General features: G+C 39.5%; 1 protein-coding gene across 2 annotated transcripts in view; it reads left to right on the top strand.

Annotated features, from left to right (window-relative positions):
• smyd4 (SET and MYND domain containing 4) overlaps window positions 1-21,884 on the top strand; it is a 92,023-nt gene extending 70,139 nt beyond the window's left edge. The window contains exons 7-12 of one of the 2 annotated variants that reach the window (XM_066650987.1): window positions 10,879-11,045; window positions 19,041-19,176; window positions 19,380-19,496; window positions 19,615-19,738; window positions 19,864-19,989; window positions 20,397-21,884. In XM_066650987.1, the coding sequence (XP_066507084.1) occupies window positions 10,879-11,045; window positions 19,041-19,176; window positions 19,380-19,496; window positions 19,615-19,738; window positions 19,864-19,989; window positions 20,397-20,409 (683 nt within the window). In that variant the 3' untranslated portion in view covers window positions 20,410-21,884. The remainder of the gene's footprint in view (window positions 1-10,878; window positions 11,046-19,040; window positions 19,177-19,379; window positions 19,497-19,614; window positions 19,739-19,863; window positions 19,990-20,396) is intronic. The other variant, XM_066650986.1, reaches the window with a different exon arrangement.
• The last annotated feature ends 4,174 nt before the right edge of the window (window positions 21,885-26,058 follow it).

Here is a 26,058-nt window from a genome sequence, read left to right as displayed (position 1 = left end):
ATAAATTGCTACACGTTATGTATCAGAAAGGTGGAGTTGTGTGAAATGAACCATGTTTGAATTAAACAAGTTGTAAGAGGAGCTTTGCCCCATGACCTTGTTCCTCTCCACATTAAAATGACTTACAAGCTCAGGCCACCCAGTAGTGTCACTCAGCTACTTCAAAAAGTATGAGTAGAAGGGTTGCTTATAGCACAATCAATCCACAAAGAACAGAGTCACTACAGCTGTAGCCCCAACAACTGTACTGGAAATCCCCAGGCTCAGTGTGCTGTGGCGATTGCCTACAGCCACTTCATGAAAAAGAACAAATCAATGATAGTCTCAGGAAGTAAACGAGTTAAGAGACATGGTTGTTGATGGCTGCACCTTCAACCAGTAGTCAACCACCTCAGGCACACCTAAAGAAGAACATGGAGGGTACTGCTGCTGTGCAGATTAAATGTAGGGAAAATAAACACCCATACCATGCTGATGTTATCTGCTTTCTGTGTGATGAGAACATTTTCATTGTGAATGCCAAAGCCCTGAGAACCTCCAGAAAGTAAACCAGCGCCTACTGAAGCCGAAATGACCATTGGGAAACTCTCAGGACTCAGTTGGATGTCCCAGTGAACACATGTTCCACACAGCCTCATCTGTCTGAAGAGAAGGCTGGACTACCCAAAGGTCTTGTTGGACCTAGTTCTGTTGTCTCCGTAGAGGTATGCAAAGGTTCTACTAGATAGCGAATCTCAAGTCTCTCTACTTTACCGCTCCTTTTATGACAAGTACTTTAAGCACATTTTGCTGACACAAATTGAATATATAAACATATGGGGCCGAGCGCAGCGCAAAATCCCAATGATGGCTATCTCGGCTTGAAACTCAGCTTGATGTATTTGGAGTAACCGATTGTAGGAAATCTGGTGCTTGTGTGTCCAGACCCAGCTGTCAAAGAATAGTTTTTCTTTATAGCAAGGACAAACACATCTGTTGTGAAGAGGCTGTTAGAATCCTGCAAAATCAAAGGGGCATTGTCCATTCATCCAGTCCAATGTCCATTCATCCAGTTATAAAGGAGATTTATGAGAAACTGGGAAAAAACAACACCAAAACAATGCAAATGTTGATGATCTGAATAAAGGCACAGTTAGGCTCAAAATCAGTAACACTTCCTATGAATCCACTACACATAATGCATTATATATGCATTTATAATGCAATTTATGGCATACATAATACCTTATATTGTCTGCTATATGCCTGTATAATAATATTGCTTAATGCCATAATGCTTTGCCTTGCTCTTATGACTGGATATTGTAGTGCAGCCTGCCTTTATAAATGAACACACTCATACTTTATAAAGTGTTATGAATATAGCTATATCTGTTTATTAGTATAATAATGTGCCAGTGGAAAAGCAAAAAGCTTTCAGCATGCTGAGCCATGTCGAGTCATGTAGAGCCGGACCCTTGCAGCGGAAAAGCATTAGAAATGTTGGGAAGCTTGGATCCTAAGGAGAAGAGCAGGTGAGCTCTCCAATTATTAGTTACTTGGTTCACACATATAACTGCACATTGAATGAGTTGACTGGTTACTCTCCATGTAGTCTGACGTTTGGGCTTGAAGCCCGGTTGCCCATGAATTTGAGTTTGAGGGTATCAAGTGATGGGTCCTCCTATAAGTCATATCTGTGGTATGTAAAGCAAATGAAGCAAGAACTTCAAAGCTGCATATCAGCTAGCAGGAAGTAGAGCTGGAAGGAAGAATGAGGTGAACAGGCAATCAGAGGGTTTTTTTACTTCCCCTTGGTCACTGATAATACAAACGATGTACTGATTTGTAACCTTGGTCTGCAAGGAAAGCACAAATTAGCTAATCGGTAGTTAGCTACTCTGTATTTAGTGGAGAGTCAGGTACCTTGGGTTCCTGTTTTCAGACTGAGACCACAGAATTTGGAGGGTCCTGTTAAGGATTTGCACAGCTGCCAATTGGGGAGAATGTGAGGTTTCAACATGAAAGCAAAGTGAACAACCCAAGTCTTGGAGAAGCCTCCCTTGCTAATCAGGCTGTGCTGAAACCCATCACATCTTACCATCTCAGACATCCCAAGTTGCAAAACTCATACCGCCCTGAAATACAGGACTCTGCATTTTAACTTGTTACACTCACTGAACTTCCCAGAACTGTCCCGAGTAAATTTCAGGCTAGTGGTGCATGGGAGAATCAAGTAGCTAAAAGAGTATAGTTACTGAACCTGGGCCAAACGTAAATCACCTTAAACAGTTAGCCATATTGCAGGTGCTGTTCATTTGTAGATACCATCAGAACTTCTCACATGCTATTGGTTTGAAGGGTGAAAGGTTAAAGCTGTCATGTAGGTTTGGGCAATAAGGTTAATGTAGACAAACTTTTATCACCTCAAGGATTATCTCCATAAATTATATTATCTTCTTAACAGTTCACTTATAAAGTATCACATGTGCGCAAAGCAGAAATAATAATAATACATCTTTTGCATGTATATTACCCCAGTAGTCTTTAACAATTCAGATAGGTACATACTCAAATATTGTAGTTTATTTTAATCTTTTCAGCCATTACTGACAATCATTTTTGCACTAAAATAAGTAAATAAGGTCATCTGACAACTTATTATGCAATATATATGAAATTTATGAAGTTCAAATTCTGAACTGGTGGGGGGGCTGGGGGCAGAATCCTTATTATATTAACAATCTAAATCAAATTTTAACAACTTGTAAATGTAGCTTAGAAGTATTTGTTTCATGTACATTTACACAGCAATCAATAAGTAACATTATAAAATTGTCACAATATGCCAAAAAATAACAAATACAAATAGTATTGTACAAAATTGTATCAGCATGTATTGTATTGTCATTTTGATTTTTTTTCCTCATACTCATTTCAAATTTATCCATTTAAAAAACACGACCGAGTGTACATCATGTCAACAACCAATGGTATTTTCACCTTTCGATCATGTTTGGCATAATTTTGGCAGTGTGGACAGGTGTATAGTCCTGCTAGACAATGAAAAATCTACATCTCAATAAAGCTTGTCAGCTGTGGGAAGCATGAAGTGTTCTAAAATGTCCTGGTATAGTGCTGCACTGACTTTGGACATGATATAACACAGCAAATGACGTGGCTCCCCAAGCTATCACTGATCGTGGAAACTTCACACTAGACCTCAAGCTGCTTGGATTGTGTGCCTCTCCACTATTCCTCTAGACTCTGGGACTTTGATTTCCAAATTAAAATTTACTTTCTGAAAGCAAGACTTCGGACAACTGAGCAACAGTCCAGTCCTTTTTCTCCTTGGCCCAGGTAAGACACTTCTGGTGTTGTCTCTGGCTCATGAGTGGCTTGACACAAGGAATCTGACAGTTATAGCCCTGTCCTGGATCTTTTTTTTTTAACACTTTTATTGAGAAAACACATGATATTACAATAACATGAGAATTTACTTGCATTTACTTTTATATTTTTAACTTTTAACTGGGAGAAAAAAACAAAACAAACAAACACATTTTCGAACTTGATTGATGGGGAGACCTCATGTTAAGTATATCCATGACATGATTGTACAAATTGGCGTACTATTCAAAGCCAGCTTTATTTAAACAGATCTAACTGGCTTGACATATTCCGTCCATTTGAACCAAATTTTAAAGAAGATATCTCTCTGTACTTTTAAAGAGAAAAACAGTTTTTCATTTGTGTAGATCTCTTGTACAACATTTATCCAATCTTTGGTTGTTGGCGATTCAGGTTTGAGCCATCTCCTCGTGAGCGCTTTTTTACTTGCTGCCAGTAAGATGTACAACAGTTTTTTATCATTCAGATTCAGATTGTCCCCTGATACATTACCAAGAAACATGTTTTCAAATGTTAAAGGAAAGACAAATGAAAAGACATTCTGTATATGATCATGAATATGAGACCAATATTGGCGGATATCTTGACAGTCCCAAAAAATATGGAAATGGTTTGCCCCTTCGCCCCCACATCTCCAAAAAGTATCACCCATTCCCTGATACCTTTTCTGAACCGGAGTAATAAAGTACTTCATTATGCTTTTCCAACAAAATTCATGCCAAACATTTGATCTCGTTGTTTTCCACTGTATCTCACATATGTGATCCCAACTTTCCTCTGTAATTGTCAGGTTACTTTTTTCCCCACTTCCTTTTAACATAAATAGTGTTCTCTTTTTTACATGTCAGGATGCTGTTGTACAATCTGGAAATGATTTTATTGTGCACTTCTGTTTTTGTTATTTTTATAAATGTTTCCACAAATCCTAGGTCTTTTAAATTCACTTTTAGATCCTGATTAAAATAATTTCTGACCTGTAGATATCTAAAGAAGTCGTCTGAGCTTAGATCATATTTTCTTTTCAAGGTTTCAAAACTTTGGAGTGCCCCCTTATGGACAAATGAATAATAATTAGTTAGGTCTTTTTTAATCCAGTTGTTGAATCTAACGTCATATTGATTTGGGGTAAAGTCTGAGTCGTATGCACACCACCTCAAAACTTTAGAGGCATTTTCCAAACCACAAATTCTAAATGCCTCATTCCACGCAGATATCATTACCTGTGTTATGGGTTCATTTGCCAAATGTAATTTATTTTGCAATTTTGTGTCAGCTATTAAGGCTTTAATTGGTATTGCTTTAAAAGTTGTCCCCTCCACGTCTTTCCAACCAGCCGTGTAATCTGGACAGCACAAACATATTAATGGTCTCAGTTGGGCTGCACAAAAGTATTCTCTTAAACATGGAAGGCCTCGACCTCCTTTATCTTTCTTTAATTGTAATGTTTTATATCTGATTCTAGCTTTTTTCCCTTTCCAAATGTATTTTGACAACAGCCTATCCCATTCAACAAATTGCTTTTGGGGTATGGAAATTGGTAAAGACTGAAATAAAAACAACATTCGAGGAAGAATATTTAGTCTTATTGATTCAATCCTAGAGTGTAGGTCTAAAAAAGATATGGCATTCCATCTTTGTATGTCTGATTTTATGGATACATTTAGGGGACCATAATTTGCATCAAACATTTTAATGAAGTCACGGTGTATTACCACCCCTAGATAAATTATATTGTCTGCTTCCCATTTCCATTTATAACAATCCCTGATTTCAATTGGAGGATCATAATTTAGAGTTAGCACCTGCGTTTTGTTTACGTTAACCTTATATCCAGAAAAGGAGCTGTATTCTGATAGTAAATTCATGATTTTAGGAAGAGTCCGTGTAGGGTTAGATATAATTAATAATAGGTCGTCTGCAAAAAGTGCCAATTTTTGTTCCCCTCCTGTCATCCTTACTCCAGTTATGTCATGCCTCTGTCTAATCCATTGACTTAATGGTTCTATAAACAAGGCGAAGAGGAGTGGTGAAATGCAACAACCCTGTCGTGTCCCCCTTTCCAATGTGAATGATTCAGTGAGGTCTCCGTTAATTTTGATCTTAGCTGTCGGTCTGTTGTATAACCCTGAAATAATGTCGATAATAGATTTATCAAAACCAAAACTCTCAAGCACTTTATATAAGAAGGACCACCTCACAGAATCAAAAGCTTTTTCCGCATCCAAGCTTAACATTAGGGTCTCTAATTTTTGTTTATCCACATGCCTCATTATATGTAAAACTTTCCTAATATTATCTTGAGTCTGTCTATGTTTTATGAAGCCTGTTTGATCATTATGTATTAACTCAGGCAGGATAGTTTCTAGTCTCTTTGCAATAATGGAGGTGAACAATTTATAATCAATATTTAATACACTAATGGGGTGATAATTACTGCATTCTAGTTGATCCTTTCCTTCTTTTGGAATGATAGAGATTATTGCTTCCCTCCATGAGGGAGGGATAATTTCCTTTTCCATTACCCAATTAAATGTTTTCAGCAAAGTAGGAGTTAAATAATCTTGCATTATTTTATACCATTCTGGGCCAAATCCATCTGCCCCTGCTACTTTTCCTCCCTTTAATCTTTTAATTGCTGAATGTATTTCTTCTTTAGTTATTTTGGATAGTAGCATTATGTTTTGTTCCTCTGTCACCGTTGGTAGTTCTAATTCAGACAGGAATGTATTAATATCATGATTGTTATCTACCTGTGGTTGAGAGTATAATGTCTTATAATAATTTTGAAAGCATTGTTGAATCCTCCCCTGATCTGTTTCTATTTGACCATTCAAAGGGTTCTTTATTTTGTGTATAGTCCTTTCCGCTTGTTGTTTTCTAAGCTTATACGAAAGAAGTTTTAGTGATTTCCCCCCTACTTCACAGTGTTGTTGTTTGGTAAAAAGCATATTTTTCTGTATGTCCATCGTGTGTAAGTCATCTATTTCTTTTTTCAATTTTATTATATCAGATTTGATCTCGTCTTTCAGAGTCCTAGAATGTTGATGTTGCAACTCTAATAATTTATTTTCTAATTTCTGAAGTTTTTGCCCTTTCGCTTTTTTCAGAAAGGAGGAAATACTAATTATTTTCCCTCTAATCACTGCCTTCATTCCGTCCCAAAGTATTCCTGGTGTCACCTCTTCATTATCATTAAACTAAATAATTCTCTATCTCTTTTTTCAAATTCTCTTTAATATTTGGATAATTTAGAATATTTGAGTTCAACCTCCATATGGTAGATATAAATTTCTTGTTTAAACACACCTCAACATAAACCGGGTTGTGATCTGAAATAATACATGGACCTATTTCACAATTATTGAGTCTAAATAACTCATTCTTAAACATAAAGATATAATCTAATCTAGAGTAAACGTTGTGTGGATATGAGAAGTGAGTGTATTCATTATCTGTTGGATGAAAATCTCTCCATACATCCACTAGACCTAAATCATCTATTAGATGTGTCATCCTTTTTCCAATATTTCTCAAATCTCCTTTTCCCTTAGAGGAATCCAATTTAGCATTTAATGTGATATTGAAGTCACCACCACATATAAAAATTCTTTGACTTCTTGTTGATGCTAATTCTAAAATATGTTTATACACGGACCAGTCGCTACCTGGAGGAATGTAAACACTGATCATATGAGAGACTGATCATATAACTATCAATCTTACCCGTAATCATTATATATCTACCTTCTTTGTCTTTATATTCCGAAATATGTTCATAATTTAGAGCTCCCGATAACAAAATCGCCACCCCCCTTCGCCTCCCCGAACTGTGGGAAGAACAAAAGACATGTTTAAAGCCCAGCCTGTTTAATTTTGCGTGTTCATTATCAGTTAAATGTGTTTCCTGCATTAAAACAATTTGGGCCTTATCTTTTTTAAATTTGGATAAGGCTTTCCACCTTTTCACTGGATAATGCAAGCCATTAATGTTTATAGATATCAGTTTCATTAATCTGCTATTCATCTAAATTATAGACATTGTGTTTATTGTACACCGTTTTATAGTCTCCCCAGTCACCTTAGTTAACACTGAACACAAACCATATAAATAAATAAACTTACAAAAAGAACAAAAGAACAACCGAAGTATTAACTTCCAGGGTAGGGGTCTCATGTGTAGACCCTGAATCGCCTTCAAAGGCAACTTCTTCATCATACAGTGAAGGGAGCCTATAAGGGCTGTGGCCTTACTGTTGAAAATGCCCGTTAGAAACCTTATCTATTTATTTATTATAATCCCTAAACCGACTATATTTATCATAAGTACCAAAAACAGAGTGGGTAAACCTCATTTTTCAGAAGATGTAGGTGCTATCCTCTTGAAGGCTCTAAGTTTTTCTTTATATCTGGGTTTCTGCCTCTTGTCTGCTGCGCTGTTCCCTGGTCCTCTGCCCACCTTGGTCCAGGTCAGCTGCTTTAACTTTTCTAGAGTCGTCTCTGGCAATTTAACGACCTTTACCGCATAGCCTCTGCAAGACATGTCTTCCGTGGCTTCAAACACCGAATTTTAGATTTTTGTTTCGTCGGTGTATTTCACCCTCAGCCGAGCGGGAAAGAGGGTCTGAAAAGGGATCTGCTGTTCTTTCAGAATCCTGCGCACTTCTGCGTATTCTCTACGTTTTTTTAGAATTAGGGGGGGTAGTCATGATCCAGATTCACTTGACTACCTTTCCAAATAAATCCTCTTTGCTGCCATGCCTTGCGAAGCAGAAGTTCTTTGGTTTTGAAGCTGAGGAATTTCATAATAATGGATCTCGGGGGAGCGTCTCCAGGCGGAGGAGGACCCAGAGAGCGATGCGCCCGTTCGATGCGAGTATCGAGCTCCTCTTGGGTCAACTCCAGGCCTTCCAGCAGTAACTTCTCAACAAAATCACTCATTTTTTTAAAGTTTCACTCCGCTGTCTCCGGTACACCGTAAATGCGTATGTTGTCTCTTCTCGTACGGCTTTCTAAGTCCATTAATTTCTCCTCTGTCTTTAACTGTAGCTTTATTATTTCCGTCATGGCGTCCTCGGTATTCTGAATCCTCTCCTCTGCTTTCTCAATCCTCTCCTCAGCCTCTACCAGTCTGGCATTCATCTTGAGGATTTCTTCCTTAATTTCTCCCCATTGCGCATTATTTTCTTGGCGAAAGCCTCTTATTTCCTGTAATACCGTGTCTAATTCAGCCATATTTCACCAAATGGTTACTGGGATCATATCACGAATAGCCTTAGCAGTCTTTCACTGTGTCAGCTCGTAGTAAGCACAGCTTGTTTTAGCATTAGCCAAAAAGCTAGCGTTGTTTAATGAGCTTTAACCCTTCTTTAAATTGCTTCTTCAGTGCGTCGTTTCAGGTATATTTCGCTTACCCCCTTTCTTGTTCACTTCTTGAAATAACTATGCATCACTTTAATGGGGTTTAATTTTCAATTTCGTAGGTTTCCTAGAGCACTCGTTCACAGCGTGGTCATCACGGTGACATTCAAACCGGAAATCCAGAATTCACTCGCCCTGTCCTGGATCTATCTGTGTGTGGTGTCTCTTGAAGCACTGACTCCAGCAGCAGTTCACTCCTTGTGAATCTCCTATTTAAAACACTTTATAATCCAAAATTAATTTAAAAGTGCTCTGCATAATGTTCTTGAAAACAGAGACAGAATTGTCTTCAAGAACTCCATGACTCTTTGGCCAACAATTGATATGAGCAACTCCATGTCACTGAAAGAAAAAATTTTTTGTAACTCAACCACTCTTCACTAACTAAATTTAACTTAACTGCATTTTTCTTTCCTGCTGCTCGTTATTCAGAGCTGGCACTCAGACAACTCTGGAACCACATTCTGAAATAATTTTATACATGGCACAAAGCACACACTGCAGAGAATGGCAGCGTGGAGTACAGTCAAAGTAACCACAGAATTCCCAAAGAATCATTTCGTTTAGCATTGTCACCCTGACAACAGCAAAGAGAGCACCTTTTTTTATTATTATTTCCTTGAGTTTTCAAGTCAGAAACCTGATAATGGGTCATTTATCAGTCTTCCCTATTTCTGTGTATTTTTATACATTGACAAAATTAACTTATTAATAATTAAAAGTTATTAGTCAACAATTACAAATTACAAAATAATTAGTTAACAAAATTAACACCCTCTAAAGCCTGCTAACACAAAAACAAATTTGCTAACGTTTGGCTGCCAAAGGACTTCTGTCTGCTAACATTTGGCCATATAGTTGAAATACTAATTCCATAAAATATACATAACATGCCTTCATTAAAACAGGGTAAAAATGAGCACAAATGAAAGAAAATGAAGGTAAGCACAGAAAAGTGGAGCGTAAAGTAAGATGAAGCAAGGAGAACAATGGAACATATAATTTAAAAAGAAGTGTACATGCAGAAAAACTGAGTGTAAAAACAATTACAAATGGAAAAAGGAACATTTATATTTGCATTGCAATTTATACAGGTGCTGGTCATTTAAGTTAGAATATTATGAAGAAGTTGATTTATTTCAGTAATATAGACTTCATCAGTTGTCTACCAGGCCACAATCCAGGGACTTTGTATGGCATTAAATTGTAGAAAAAACGCTTGAAATATCAGTCTGTCACGCCTACATCCCAGGACTCCAATTCCCAGAATGCGCCCGTCAGTCACATGACCACCGGTCTCCCTCGCCTAAATTCTAATCACGCACACCTGTTTGTTTCCCTATTTATACCCCTATCACTGAATTGTTCTCTGCCGAGTATTGCAGTGGTTTATCCCTTACAACGCATTCTTTTGTTATCAGTCTGACGAGTTCTTGTTGCCTACTTCTTGCCTGTTATTCCGTTTTACGTCTCCTGCCTTGTCCCTTTTGGTACTGTCTGTATTCTTCGGTTTTTGAACTCTGCCTGATTTTCTACTACGATTTTCGCTTATCCTCTGAGGTACTGTTTGCTCCCTATTTTTGAACCTTGCTTGCCTTTTGATTACTCTTTTGGATAACATATATCCATTAAACTGTTTACTGTGTTCCGCAAGTGTCAGCTCTCTGTCCTGTCCCGACACAGTCTGTGTGTAATGAATGAGTATAATATACAAGTTTCACTTTTTGAATGGAGTTACAGAAATAAATCAACTTTTTTGTTATATTCTAATTTTATGACCAGCGCCTATATCTTATTATTTTTTGCAACAAGTGAAGACTACACTTTAATGGTATACAATGTCCCTGGCTTGTGGCCTGGTACACAACTGATGAAGTCTGTTCAGGAAGCTTCAAAACTAAACAAATTATAAAAATGTGAATTCAACAAAATCCCAAAGTGCTCATCATATTTACAATGGGCATTAACATGTTTTTTATTATTATATTTTAAATCAATACTGTATTCATGCATTTATCAAAGGAAATATTTGCCATCCTTCATTGATGTTATCATATCCCTCACACCCAGGCCCCCACTGTAGAAGATTGGATGTCATGGAACGCCAGCGCCTCCTGTTTGAGCAATATTTTTTTCACTGCTACTGCAAGGCTTGTGAGACGGAGCTAGCTGCTGGAAATTGGAAATTGGCATCAGCATCTTATCTGAAATGTGAAAAATGTGGAAACTCTCTTCAGGTAACACTCCAGGACAAAACCATATGTAGTGATTTAATGAGTTGTTTGTTGGATGATTGCAATGGCAGATACACTATGTGGTCATCCAGGGCTTCTTCTGAAATAATTAGTATAAATAAATAGATGATTCCTCTTTGCTGCAGTTACAACTTCTTCTGGCAATATTTTGCCCTAGATATTGGAACAAATATTTGAGGTTTTAATTGCTTTAAGCAGCAAGAGGTCTGCTGGTAGATGGTAAGTTTTAAACTAAAGCCACTCCATCTCCTAGCCAAGCTATTGAATGAAGCCACACTCCATTTTATCATTCTAACTTTTGTTTAGGGGAGGCACAGCGTCGCAACATATAGTGTCGCTTTCACACAACTCCACGGTCCTGGGGTTGTGGGTTCAAGCCCCTCTCCGGGTGACTGTTTGGAGTTTGCCGTTGAAAAAATAAAATATTCAAGAATAAACTTGTATTAATAGAATAGAATAGCTTTATTGTCGCTGAGAATACAATGTTTAAGAACAGTGTTAAAACAGTGAAATGCAGTTTTAGCATCATCTTTCAGGCAGGAGTTAAAAGACAAAATGTGTGCATGTGCAAAACAACAAAAAAGATCATTCAAAAATATATTAACTATAAAATATATGTACAGGCTTGAGATTATGTGAAGTGCCGTGTGCAATTGGTTGGGCCTGTTTGTCTTTACTTTTAATTGTTTGAATCACATTTAGAGGGGAGGGGGGGGGGGAACTACATCAGAGTTTTAGGGCTACAGCGTTGAAAAAAAAAAAACAAGATTCTGAGATTAAAGTCAGAATTCTGAGAAAAGAAGTCGGAATAATTCTGAGAAAAAAAGTCTGAATAATTCGCTGCGTATAATGGAGCAGACACAGTGTAACTGTGGAACGCAATGTGTTGCTTCCGCTCTCTGATTTCCGACCTTGGTCGCTCTGACCTACTCTCTCTAGCTTCCGCTCTTCTAGCTTCTGCCGCTCTCCAGCGACCTTCTCACGTCGCGCTCACTTTCTTCAAGCGACGCTCTTCTTCTTCCTTACGTCAACGAAACAAAGACTCTAAAGGACCTAACTCAGCTTCCAAGAGACGTCTTGCGCTAGCTAGCAGTGTGAAAGAAAACTACAAGTAACGTCGAGTACTTCAAATAATCTTTTTTTCTTTTATTGTGTTCATGTTTTATCGCCCAATCTAAGTTTAATCTCACGACTGATCAAAGCAGGTGAAACTTATTCGTGGCCAGAATAAGATATCACCCCTTGAGATTAGTTGATAGCAGATACATTAGCGTTATAAGCTGACTTCTGAAGGCATCGCTTCTGGAGACTCGAGTAACGGACGGAACAACTCTGAGAAGCCCCCCCCCCATTCAGGGGAAAGACCAGCCAGGCCTGCAGTCTTCCATGAAGGGAAACTCCCGACTGACGTCACCCGTCTAAGGCCAAGAGTGTTTGACTCAACCTGGAAGGAATCCCCTTTCCAGCGAGCCTACCTTCAATGACGCAGGGAGGATAAGGAGAAAAACCCGGAGCACGGAGATTGAAACCGCGGGACCAGACGGCTTGGTGAAAAAGGCAAAAAAGAGTAAGCAAGCAAAACTTCACTCACTTTTCAGAAGCTGATGCCTAATTAAGTCTCTTGATAAATTTATACATTAATCAAAACCTCATTTAGTAACACATTAGTCAAGTCATATCGCCTAGCCTATCTTTAGATTCCAACTAGTTTGACCTGCGTTGATCTAGTGAGAATTCCTAAGACTATGCTATGTTAAGTAAATATTCTTTTCCCTTTTAATAAATATTTCCATTATTTGAAATAACAGTGTGTGGAGTCTGTTCATTAAAAGTCTGAAGATCCTGAAGAACTCACGTAGCTAGGCCATTATTCATTCTCAAACTACTGGTTAATGTTTTAATTCTTTAAGTCACTCATAAAATTTTAATTATTATCATTAGTCAAACATCAGTAATCATAAGAGTTTGAATAAGGTCGAACGCTACAAACACAATATATAAATATATATAATATATATATTTATATATATCACGGTGTATATACAACATACACTACACTGTAAATGTCACTGGAGCGGGTGGTAGTGTAGTACCTGTGATTATTTTTTTTATTTTCTGCCTATCTAACCACTCGCTGCAGGTCTCTAACTGTATGTCAGGAGGCTTTCGATGGTGGCTCTGTAAAAGTTCACCAGCAAGTGTTGAGGGAGTGCTTCAGCTTCCTGAAGAAGTAGAGTCTCTGTTGTGCCTTCCACACTTGGTATCAGGTTTTGAAGGCCCAGGTGAGGTCAGCAGAGATGTGTATTCCAAGGAACTTAAAGTTCTCCACTCCATTGATGAGGAGGGCCATGGTCTCAGTGCAAGTGGCTCTTCTGAAATCCATGACCAGCTCCTTGGTCACCAAACTGTCAGATGCTGGGCCTCCTCCCTATAGGCTGACTTTATTGTGGTGTCATCATCAAACTTGATGATGTTATTGGAGGTGTGAATGGGGGAGCAGTCATATGTGAAGAGTGAGTAGAGGAGGGGGCTGAGGATACGTCCCTATGGGGTGTCTGTGTTCAAGATGAGAGTTGAGGACGTGCCGTCTCCCATCCTGACAAATTGGGGTCTGTGGTTCAGGAAGTCCAATATCCATAAGCATAGTGAACTGCCCAGGCCAAGATCATCCAGTTTTTTGTGGAATAACTGTATTAAAGGCTGAACTAAAGTCCACAAACAGCATCCTTACATATGAATTTTTCCTTTCTAAATGAGTGAGGGCTGAGTGGAGAGCTGTGATCACAGCGTCCTCTGTTGACCTGTTCGTCTGGTAGGCAAACAGATGTTGGTCAAGGTCAGCTGGGATGGCAGATCTGATATGAGGGATAATGAGTCTCTCAAAGCACTTAGAGATGATGGGAGTTAGGGCGACCAGGCGGTAGTCATTTAGGCAGCACACTGTGTTTTTCTTTGCCACTGGGACGATGGTGGCTGGTTTGAGACAGGTGGGAACTGTAGATTGTTGCAGGGAGAGGTTGAAAATTGTGGTGAACACTCCTGACAGCTGGTCTGCGCAGACCTTGAGAATATGTCCGGCGACACCATCTGGTCCAGGTCCTACGTAGCCATGATGTTGTGATTGCTGCAGAATGTGGTCTGGCATTAACTTGTTGAAAAATGCAGGGTCTTCCCTGAAAGAGATGACGTCTAGATGGGAGCATATGTTGTTCTAGAACCTGAACATAGTTCTCTGCATTAATGGTGCCTTTCCAGACAAGCAAGCTGCCCATGCCACAACCACTCATGCAACTCCATACCATCAGTGATGCAGGCTTCTGAACGGAGCGTTGATAACAGCTTGGTTTATCCTTGTCCTCTCTGGTCCTGATGACATGGCGTCCCAGTGTTTCATAAAGAACTTCAAATCGTGACTCATTTAACCACAGAACAGTCTTCCATTTTGCCACACTCCATTTTAAAAGACCCCTGGCCCAGTGCAAACGTCTGAGCTTGCTAAAAATGGCTTCCTCTTTGCACTGAAACTGAGTTTCAGCTGGCAACGGCTGATGGCACGGTGGATTGTGTTCACTGACAATGCTTTCTGGAAGTATTCCTGAGCCCATTCTGTTATTTCCTTGACAGTGGCATTCCTGTTTGAGGTGCAGTGACGTTTAAGGTCCCGGAGATCACGAGCCTTTTACGGCCTTGACCCTTATGCACAGCAACTGTTCCAGATTCTCTGAATCTTTTGACGATGTTATTAGATTAGATAGATTAGATTCAACTTTGTCATTGTGCAGAGTACAAGTACAGGGCCAAAGAAATGTAGTTAGCATCTAACCAGAAGTGCAATATATAACATTATTTACATAATTTACATAAAACATTGTGTAGGTGATGCATTAAGTACTGAGGGATAAATTAAATACAACTTTACAGAAGGTGCAATGAAATGATTGTGCAATGTTTGTTTAAAATGCCTGAATAGTGTTCATCCGGATAACAGTTACGAAGCCTGTTAGTGCGGGAACGGAGGCTCCTGTAACGTCTGCCAGATGGTAAAAGGCTGAAAAGTCCATGATTTGGGTGGGTGACGTCCTTGACAATGTTTCTTGCCTTGCCCAGGCAGCGTTTATGCTAGATGTCCCCGATGGTAGGTAATTCGGTGCCTACGATGCGCTGTGCTGTTTTTACCACCCGCTTTGCGGTCTGCAGCACAGCAACTGCCGTACCATAGAGATGCAGTTGGTAAGTATGCTCTCGATGGTACAGCGGTAAAAGTTCACTAGTATCCTGGGAGACAAGTGAGCTTTCTTCAGACTCCGAAGAAAATAGAGGCGCTGCTGCGCCTTTTTGATGAGGACGGAGGAGTTCAAGGACCAGGTGAGATCATTGGAAATGTGGAGACCAAGGAACTTGAAATTGGACACATGATCCACTGCAGTTCCGTTGATGTAAATGGGGGCGTGAGCTTGGTTCCTAGTCCGTCTGAAGTCCATGATGATCTCCTCTGTTTTGAGCATGTTTAGTACCAGATTATTGTTGTGGCACCACAAGGACAGAGGCTGTACTTCATCCCGGTAGGCTGTTTCATTATTATCTGTAATAAAGCCTATCACCGTGGTGTCATCTGCGAATTTGACTATGGTGTTTGAAACATAGGCAGGTACACAGTCATGGGTGAAGAGAGAGTACAGAATCGGGCTCAGAACACAACCTTGTGGAACGCCAGTGTTCAAGGTGATGGTTGATGAATGAAGGCTGCCTAATCTAACAGATTGAAGTCTAAAATCCAGTGGCAGAGTGATGTGCTGATACCTAGTTGGTTGAGTTTGGATATCAGCATAGACGGAATCACTGTGTTGAATGCAGAACTAAAATCGATGAACAGCATTCTCACATATGAGTTCTGACAGTACAGGTGGGTTAGTGCAGTGTGTACTGCTGTTGAGATAGCGTCCTCGGTGGATCTGTTGCTACGATAGGCAAACTGGTGTGGGTCCAGCGTAGCAGGCAGGCAGGATTTCAAGTGGGAAAGAACTAGTCTATCAAAGCACTTGGAAATTATTGGGGTGAGTGGAACTGGTCAAAAGTCATTTAACTCTGAAGCAGTAGAGTGCTTAGGCACAGGCACAATGGTGGCAGACTTAAAGATGGATGGTACAGCTGCCTGGGCAAGCAAAACATTAAAAATGTGAGTAAAGACACCCGCAAGTTCCACAGCACAAGCTCTTAGCACACGGACAGGTACACCATCAGGGCCAGCTGCCTTTCGTTCATTCACTCTGCTCAGCATGCGACTGACATCCGAGGTGGAAAGTACAAGTGGGTTGTCGTCTGGTGGAGGATCGTTTATTGAAGATATCTTGTCGCCCTGGTCGAACCGAGCGTAGAAGTTATTCAGCTCATCAGGGAGTGAAGCACTGTTGGTAGATGGGACAGAGCTGGCTGGTTTATAGTCAGTCAGGGTGTGAATTCCCTGCCACATACGTCGAGGGTCAGAGGAGGCAAAGTGCTCCTCAATCCGGCGTTTGTAGCAGAGTGCGAACCTCTCTGTTCATCCAGGGCTTCTGATTAGGGAATGCTATTATTGTCTTTTGTGATGTCATTCTGTCCACACAGTTGTTGATGTGTTTCAGGACAGAGTTAGAGTTATGCACAGTTGATGATGATAACTTAAAAGTCTTTGCTATTTTACGCTGGGTAACACCATTCCGGTATTGCTGCACTTTCTGCGCAACAATGGTGGAATTGGTGATCCTCTTACCATCTTGGCTTCAGAGAGACACTGACACTCTGAGAAGCTCTTTTTTATACCCAATCATGTTGTCAATTGACCTAATTAGTGTTAATTGGTCTTCCAGCTGTTTGTTATATGCTCAATTTCCTTTTTTGTATTTGTATTCAGACACTTATTGCTACTTTACCTTACTCAGCTAAGCAAACACAGCATGTCTGTGAGGCTAAATTAAGTGTATGGGTAAAACAGCCGACGTGTAATAAGTTGGTTAATTTGGCACATCCAAGATGGCACATGAAAGCAAGCTGTGGCAAGGTTTGCTGTGTCTGTCAGCACAGTGTTCAGAGTATGGAGGAGATACCAGGAGGCGTGGAGGGGGCCATAGGAGGGCAACAATCCAGCAGCAGGACCACTACCACCTCCTTTGTGCAAGGAAGAACAGGAGGTGCAGTTCAAAATGCAAAATGAGCTCCAGCAGACCACTAATGTCCATGTTTTTGCACAAACTGTCAGAAACAGACTCCATGAGGGAGGGTGAAGGGCCTGACGTCCACAATTGGGGCTTGTGCTTACAGCTCAACAACGTGCATCAGGAGCATGCACTGTAGGGGGAGGTAATACAGGCATGTGGAGGGCACACATACTACTGAGCCTCACTTTAAATTATCTTGAGGAAATTCCACTGAAGTTGGATCAGCCAGTAATTTGATTTTCTACTTTTGTTTTGATTATGATATATGATTATAAATATGATTCCATATCCAGACTTTCATGGTATAATTTTGATTTACATTGATCATTTTTGTTATTTTGTTCTCAGTGCATTCCACTATTGGAAGGTTCCAATTAAAGATTTTCAATTGGAATATTTCATTCATTGAGATCTAGGATGTGTTATTTTAGTGTTCCCTTTATTTTTGAGCAGTGTATTATGTATTTTACACCTATACCTGTAAAACAGCTGTCCATGAAGCAATAAAATTGTGACACGTGTCTGCTGCTGTTCATTATATAAATTCTTGCAAAATTACTTATTTCACATAACCTTTGATTGACCTGTAATTATGTCTCTTGTGTGACATGCAATTTATCAGAGCAGCTACTACAGACACTATAGTTATTTGAAAACAGCTGTTAAGTTAGTTGCAACTGTATTTTTTCCCCTATAAACATGTCCACATTAAAGGACACTTTAACACTTTTTTTTTTTTAATTCAGATTCCTCACCATTTGTTAGCGCTCCAGTCTGCTTGCATTAACCGTAAAAACATTCTAATTTGTTTGACGGCCCATTGTCTGTAAATGAATTTTAAAAAATGGCTCGGTCAGGTGTGCTAGTCAGTCTCTCTATCTCTCTCTCTCTCTGCTCATGGCAGCGTAATCTGGAGTTGCTTTAGACAAGGTAGAGAATTCCAAACGTTGAAAAGCACAAACTGAAATGAGCATTGTTCTGTTCCTGCTTCATAGGTGGGTAATATTGACATTTTTTTCTGTTTCTGCACACCAAAGATAGAAATGTCTAGCAACTTGGGAGACGGCTAACTGAATTCCAAAAGGTGTTAAACTAAACAAATTGACTCTTCTTCCACGTACAAACAACAGTAATTTTCCCTCAAATATACTGTTCAACCGCGCAGCTGAGAGCTGCATTTCCCCACAGTAGCAGACATTCCCTTTAAGGCTAATTAAGGCATGCAAAATTTGATTTGGCCAGACGAGTTCGATGATGCCTGAATAACATGTTATAGAGCAGTTGATGTCTTGGCATTAACCCTGAAGAAAATGTTTAAAACTTTGCTAAAGTTTCACTTCCAGAACTCAGGCTTGCTCCAAGAGCCCAGCCTCAGAAAGGCAGAAAGGTTTTTCTGGTCCACCAACCACTCAAAAGGTTGACTGTTCTGAATCTATAGTTCAGAGACATTTTCTCACCCATGGCCCTCAGCTGTGAGAAATTTGTCTTGTACAGTAAGACTTATAAACATATCTAAAATTATTTGAACGTGTTTGTTTGTGTGGAATTTCCTTATATAAGGTCAAATATAAATCCATGATTCTTTATACCAGGGTAATTGTGAATATATTAAAAAAATAATAAATTAAGTTGGATTCTCACTTCCCCACTCCCAACACACAAATTTGTTTTTGTTTTAAATTTGTATAACAGCATATATATATATATATATATATCCAAAAAAAATTGTAACTTGGAAAAAAAAAAGTTATAATTATAATTCTGCTTTTCCTTGTTGTTTCAGGAGAGTACACACATGCATATGTGTTCCCTGCCCTTCTGTGGTTATCAAATCTCAAATGTAGAACTCCAGAGGAGAATACAGAAGATTCAGAGCCACCTGGATCAAGCTTTTGAACTCTTGGAAAATTACAAATTAGGTGTGAAAAAATATATGTGTGATTGTACACTGTATAAAAGTTGATAAAATATCAAATCGATGACAAAATATGTTTTTTGTCTATGATTGGCTTATGCTTTTCATATTTTAGCATGGAAATTTCTGTACATATTTGTGTTATGGGCAATAAGTTTAAATGGACTATAAATGGAATTTAAATTTGTGTTTCTCACCTGCTGTTAGACAGGGCCTTAAATGTCTTAAAAGGAGCAACTACTCAGGCAGACTGCATCTTAATGAAGATGCACCCAGTGCAGGGAAAACTTGCTGATGCAACAGCACGGGTATATGCTACAATTGGTGAGAGCAGTTCTTTTGAGTTTTGTTAAATATACTTAAATATTTCAAAATTCTATGTTGAACCTGACTCACAGAAGAGTGTCTGGAAAGCATGTATTTATAACTGTGTGAAATGCAGGGGACTGGAAGGAGGCTGCATCACATCTGAAGCACAGTATAACTGCTGTTCGTTCTCAGTATGGGGAGGACAGTGTGGAGCTGGGCCAACAGCTGTTTAAACTCACACAGGTTTATTTTAATGGGTAAGGCATTTCTCCTTATTCAGATTTTTTAAGATATACTCTAAAAGCCTTTATTGACAACTAAACATAAAATCCCTCTATCCATGGTATGTATTTGTTTTTTTGTCTTTTTCAAAACCCTGCAGGAGAGACAGACAGTCTGCTTTATCAGTAATTTCAAGGGCCCAGCATCTCCTCTCCCTTCACTGTGACCTTCACTCTGAGGAACTGCAGGAGCTCCAGCAGATTGAGGCCTGTCTACATGCAGCAGTGTAGAACAAAAACATCTCCAGTCCTAATTTACTAACTCGCTCTGCTTTCAAATTGTGTTTAGTAATGTAAAGCTACTTTTCTGTCTGCTTTGCTGCATCAGGCAATTAGTAGTGCATGCATGTGGATGTAACTGGATACATTTTTTATACATTCTGATATTGGATACCTATTTAATATTAGAAGTTTTATATTATTACTGAACTGCAGCAGCTCTGATCATGAAAGAGGCATCTAAACCCCTTAGCTTCAGCTGTACATCTGGATGAAAAACAAATAAATAGCCTGTAGTGGCAGGGCTGTTGACTGGGATGGGGCTCTGCTACCCTTTATAATATGACAGAGAATGATCCATATGTCAAGGTGTAATAATACCCCTTATTTATTCTGTCATCTCCCTCTCTCCCAGGTCAGCATTGTAACAGTATGGATGAAGGGACCCTACATCCTTTTTAAGCTTTCTTCTTACACTGTGATTTGGAAAACTATCAAAGAAGAAAATTTTAATGTGTGTGTGTGTATATATATATATATATGTGTGTATATATATATATATATATGCTTTGCTGACATTTTCTATGCTTTCAAAAGTTATTTGCTTTTCTGTGGTGTGGTATCTGAACTTTTTAAATATACACAAGTTAGCAGCACTAAAAAGACATATCTGGTCTTTTTTTGTGTTATTTTGATACATTTTAAAGACTGCAGGAACCAGCCAATGCAAGAAAAATATAAATACCTTTTAAATTTAAATACCTTATCAATTTTTACAACACATACTGTCTGAATTGTTACAGACAAAGAATGACAGCTTTCAAGAGGGATTTTATGGAGCTGCTTGTCAGATTTTAAGGACTGGCGGTTTGGTGCTGTGCGAGGAGAATCAGTGTGGGAGTATGGGCAGCAAACAGAGGGCAGTGGAGAGACACAGACCTGGACTACTGGGTGCTACTACTGGTCACTACTACTGGTCACTGCCATGAGTATAGCTGATAAAGGTGGGCAATGGGTGCAGAATTGAGCTAGACCCAAAACGCAGTGCCTTATATAGTTTTGTAGTGTAGTCTTCTACAGCTGGTACCCTTAGCCTGTCCAAGTAATTCGACATCTCAACACTGCTTCTCAGAGACCACAGCACAAAACCAGACATGTTGGTCTCATTCAGTTCAGATGCAAAACAGATGTAAACCACTGTATGCCCTTTGTGAGAATCATAAGCACATTGAACACAAATCAAATCAAATTTATTTATATAGCGCTTTTCACAACTGATGTTGTCACAAAGCAACTTCCCAGAATTCCAGTAAGACAAAGATTTGACATGAAATGTAAAAAACAAATGTAAACCCTCAAGTGAGCAAGCCAGGGGCGACAGTGGCAAAGAAAAACTCCCCCAGCTGAGGAAGAAACCTCACAAGGGAACCAAGGCTCACAAGGGTTGACCCGTCCTCCTCTGGTCAATCTACTGGTGTTAATAGTTAGTAGTCCGTGAGAACTTCAGTGTAGGGGCAGCTTCAAGGCACTTGGTGGTTGCTGGAGCATGGGCTACTGATCTGAAGCGTGGAGGAGGATCTCGACAGTCATCCATCAGTGTCCAGACAGACAGGTGGGCAGTTGTTTACTCGGAAAGATGTAAAGGGATGGAATTAGTTTTGAACTGTTTTGTGTTTGTAAAGTAGAAAATATGAAAATTTCCAGAGTGTGGCTAATGACTCCGGCAGATCTGACTATGACAGCTTTAACTAAAAGGAGAGAACCAGGAGGACACACAGACACGGGAGCATCCTGAAACACTAGCATCCCTTCGCTCCACCGTCAACAAACCTGAGTGATCGCGAGAAGCGGCGGGACGACAGCACCAGCGTCTCAGTTTACTATAATTTCCTGTGTCCATGGACCCCCCCGGATCTGCTGCCTTTATCTATGGGGGAGCATTAACTACCAAAAGATAAACTAAACAAATGAGTTTTTAGCCTAGATTTGAAGACTGCGACTGTGTCTGAGTCCCGAACATTTTCTGGAAGATCATTCCAGAGTTTGGGGGCTTTATAAGAAAAGGCTCTTCCCCCAGCTGAGGCCTTCTGAATTCTGGGAACAATTAAAAATCCAGTATTCTGTGATCTGAGTAAACGTGAAGGCTCATAATAGGAAATTGTATCTTGAAGGTATTCAGGAGCAAGCCCATGTAGAGCTTTATATGTTAATAACAAAATTTTGTAGTCAATGCGGAATTTAACAGGCAGCCAATGAAGTGATGATAGAACTGGACTAATATGTTCAAATTTTCTAGTTTTAGTGAGGACCCTAGCTGCAGCATTTTGAACTAGTTGAAGTTTTCTTAAATTGCTGCTGGTGCATCCTGACAGTAGTGCATTACAGTAGTCAAGCCTTGAAGTAATGAAGGCATGTACTAATGTTTCTGCGTCCTGAAGGGATAAGGCATTTCTAATCTTAGCAATATTGCGAAGATGTAAAAAAGCTGTCCTAGTGATACTACCTGTGTTGATCAAATGATAAATCCGGGTCAATTATGACACCAAGATTTTTTGCTGCTGAACCAGGTTTAACTGGAAAGTCAGCGAGATTTAAAATTAAATCTGATAATTTATTTCTTGCCACTTTTGGACCCAAAAGCAGGACCTCTGTTTTGTTGCTGTTTAGAAGGAGGAAGTTACGCAACATCCAGCCTTTCACGTCTTTTTTACAGTCCTCTATTTTCTTTAATCTGTGTTTGTCATCGGGCTTGGCTGAAATATACAATTGTGTGTCGTCTGCGTAACAGTGAAAGTTAATGTCATGGTTTCTTATAACTGTGCCTAGTGGTAACATGTATAATGTAAATAATAATGGTCCTAAAATAGAGCCTTGTGGAATTCCGAATCTTACTTTAGAATAATTTGAATTTAGATTGTTTACTTTTACGAATTTGATAACGTTCCGTTAAGTAAGATTTGAACCATAATAGGGCTGTCCCTGTGATTCCAACCATGTTTTCTAACCTTTCAATGAGAATATTGTGGTCTATTGTATCGAAGGCTGCACTTAGGTCAAGAAGCACCAACAGGGATACGTGGCCTTGATCAGAGGCAAGAAGAAGATCATTTGTTATCTTGACTAGAGCTGTCTCTGTACTATGATGTTGCCTGAATCCAGATTGGAATTTTTCATATATATGATTTTTATGTAAATATGAACTAAGTTGTTTGGCCACAGCTTTTTCTAAGATCTTGGACAGAAATGGCAAATTAGAAATAGGCCTGTAATTAGACAGTGTACTAGCATCAAGATTTGGTTTCTTGATCATAGGTTTAATAACTGCTAGTTTAAAAGCTTTGGGTACATGGCCCAGACTAAGGGATGAATTTACTATAGTTAAAATTGGATCAATAATAGCTGGTAGTACTTCTTTGAGCAACTTTGTGGGAATTGCATCAAGTGTGCAAGTTGTACAGTTTGCGGAAGTGATAATCTTCTCTAGTTCTAATTGTGGGAGTGGGTAAAAGGTTTCAAGTCTTTCTTTTACAGTTACATTATGTTTTATATCATTCACATCGGGTGGCAGCCAGGTCAGATTTAATCCTGTGGCTTGAGTTTGTTGTCTAATATTCTCAATTTTATTATTAAAAAAGTCCATAAAATCTTTACTGGTGAGAGTTGCTGGAATTAGTTGTTCAGAACCTGTTTGATTTTTTGTAATTCTAGAAAACACACTAAACAGTGCTCTCGGATTATTTTTATTATTGGAGATCAGCGAGGCCAGATATGCTGAGTGAGCTTTAGTGAGGGCATTACTATACTCTATAAGGCTGTCCTTCCAGGCAAAATGGAACACTTCCAGCTTGGTTGATCACCATTTCCGCTCTAGTTTTCGTAATGTTTGTTTTAAAGTACGGGTCTTATCATTATACCATGGTGCAAGCTTTTTCAGTCTTATACTTTTATGTTTAAGTGGTGCTACCTTTTCTAAAATAGATCGACAGGTATTTTCTAGGTAATCAGTTAGTACATCTAGGTCCATTGGGTCTGATGGAGTTGGAACTGGGGTCGATAGTTCTGGGAGAACAACACAAAAAGAGACAGTTTCAGGCAGTCATAGTGCCTCGACAATCTTTTTGCAGACAACCTGCTGATTGGAGATGACACTGTTAATTGTGGTAACTAACCCAAAACTCATAGTGCAATGTGAGTCAAATATTACAGTCCCTGAACTTATTGAAATTTTTCAACTGTACTGGCTGAGTACGTAACAGTGAAGCAGATTATTGTACGTTTGGGTGGCACGGTGGCTTAGTGGTTAGCACATTCGCCTCTCAGCACTGCGATCTTGGGTTCAAGTCCCATCTGGGTGGAGTTTCCATGTTCTCCCCGTGTCTGCATGGGTTTCCTCCAAGGTCTCCGGTTTCCTCACACAGTCCAAAAAACATGGAGGGTAGGTCAATTGGCTTCTCTAATAATTGTCCTGGTGTGTGAGTGAATGAGTGTGTGCCCAGATATGTATTGGCACTCTGTCCTGGGTGAAATCCTAGTTCCTCCAGGTGGAAGGTTGTTCCTGGTCGAGAGCTGGTGCTTGGCTGCCGCTTCTCGCCAGTGTGTGTGAGTAGATTGTAAAGCGTCCTTGGGTATCTAGAAAGGTGCTATATAAGTGTAATGATAGATAGTTTGTAAGATTGTGTAGTCTCAGAGGAATATGGTTTAATTACTCTCAAAAATTTGACTTTTGGGACTTTAATCTTCAGCAGCATCTCCACATTGCAGCTATCTTGATAGGCATGTGCCATTTAGTTAAGAATTGTGTAAAATATTATGTTTAGTCTAAATTATATTGCTTTGTGTGAACATATCTTCTATGTTCCAGGGATGGATTCTCCTCCCTCAGTCCCTCAGAACCGATGAGGTGTCGGTCATCAGGCCAAGTTTATACTGCTGGGGCTTAAGCATTTCAGCAAAGATCAGGAAAGAAAAAAAAGAAACAGTCAAAAAAACAAATAAATAAAAAAGGGTAGCAAAGAAAGGGGGAAGCAAGGCAGAAGGAAAAGATGTGTTGGAAGCGGAAGCATGGTTGAACAGTAGAGATAGGATGGCAGAGGGCATATTATGAGAGTGACAGGCAGAGATGGAATGAAAGAGAATTAGGCATTCATCTACTTCCAGTCATGACGTTCAACATAGAGAGACGTCTCAAGGTCTTTTTCTGTGTTTATGTTAGAAAGTTTGGAAGCTTTAGTTTAGTCCAGTGACACTCTATGCCACACCCTGGGAATGAAAACAAAAAAACGACTTCTGAAAGTTGTGGAACAAGAGCTTAAGGCCCCAGTCTGTGGGCAAGGATAGATGTGCATGACCATGATTCACCAAAGGAAACAGATCCAGCGATGGAGATCGCCACTGGCTTCTTTAGAGTGGTTGCCCCACTATGGCCCTGTAAGAAGAGGAACAGCGGTTAAATGCTGCTGCCTTTACAACAAGGCAACATGGCTCCAGGAATCTCCATGGTCAGCACATCTGAGAAGCCCTCTGCTTGCACTATTCCAGCGCCACCCCAGGGAGAACGAAATGTCACGTTGTTTATTTCATAACTCAGAGGATGATGTCAAGTGTATTTCTGGAATAAGCTATATCTCCCTTCAAAAATTTAGGGTAGTTATCATAGAAAAATTCCCTCATGTATTAATCTTGCTTCCCCCCTCATATATTGCTGTAGTCCATTTTATTATATGAATATATAATGTTCAATATGTGATATTACATTTAATAAACCAACTGTTTTATTTGTGTGTGCACTATTTTTGTACAGAACTGTTACATTCTGAATTGCGCGTTTATGAGGGGGCTTCTGTCATGCTCTGGCCCTATATTGTGCTTTTCTGTTGTCTGTCTTCCTTGTTAGGGGGCCAAGCAGCAAGGGTGCTTGGGCCACTGTTGCTTTTGCTCGGATTTTTAGGGGTTCGAACACGAAGGTCCTATCATCATGAGACTTGCATGGTATGTCCATGGCAGCACTTCATAAGCACATAAAAATTTTCATAAAGATAGCCACTAGGTGGCGCAATTCAAATTGTCAACATGGAAAT

Source organism: Hoplias malabaricus, chromosome 18 (assembly GCF_029633855.1).
Source record: "Hoplias malabaricus isolate fHopMal1 chromosome 18, fHopMal1.hap1, whole genome shotgun sequence".
Classification (NCBI taxonomy): Eukaryota; Metazoa; Chordata; class Actinopteri; order Characiformes; family Erythrinidae; genus Hoplias; species Hoplias malabaricus.
This window is presented reverse-complemented; position numbering and strand designations above follow the sequence as displayed.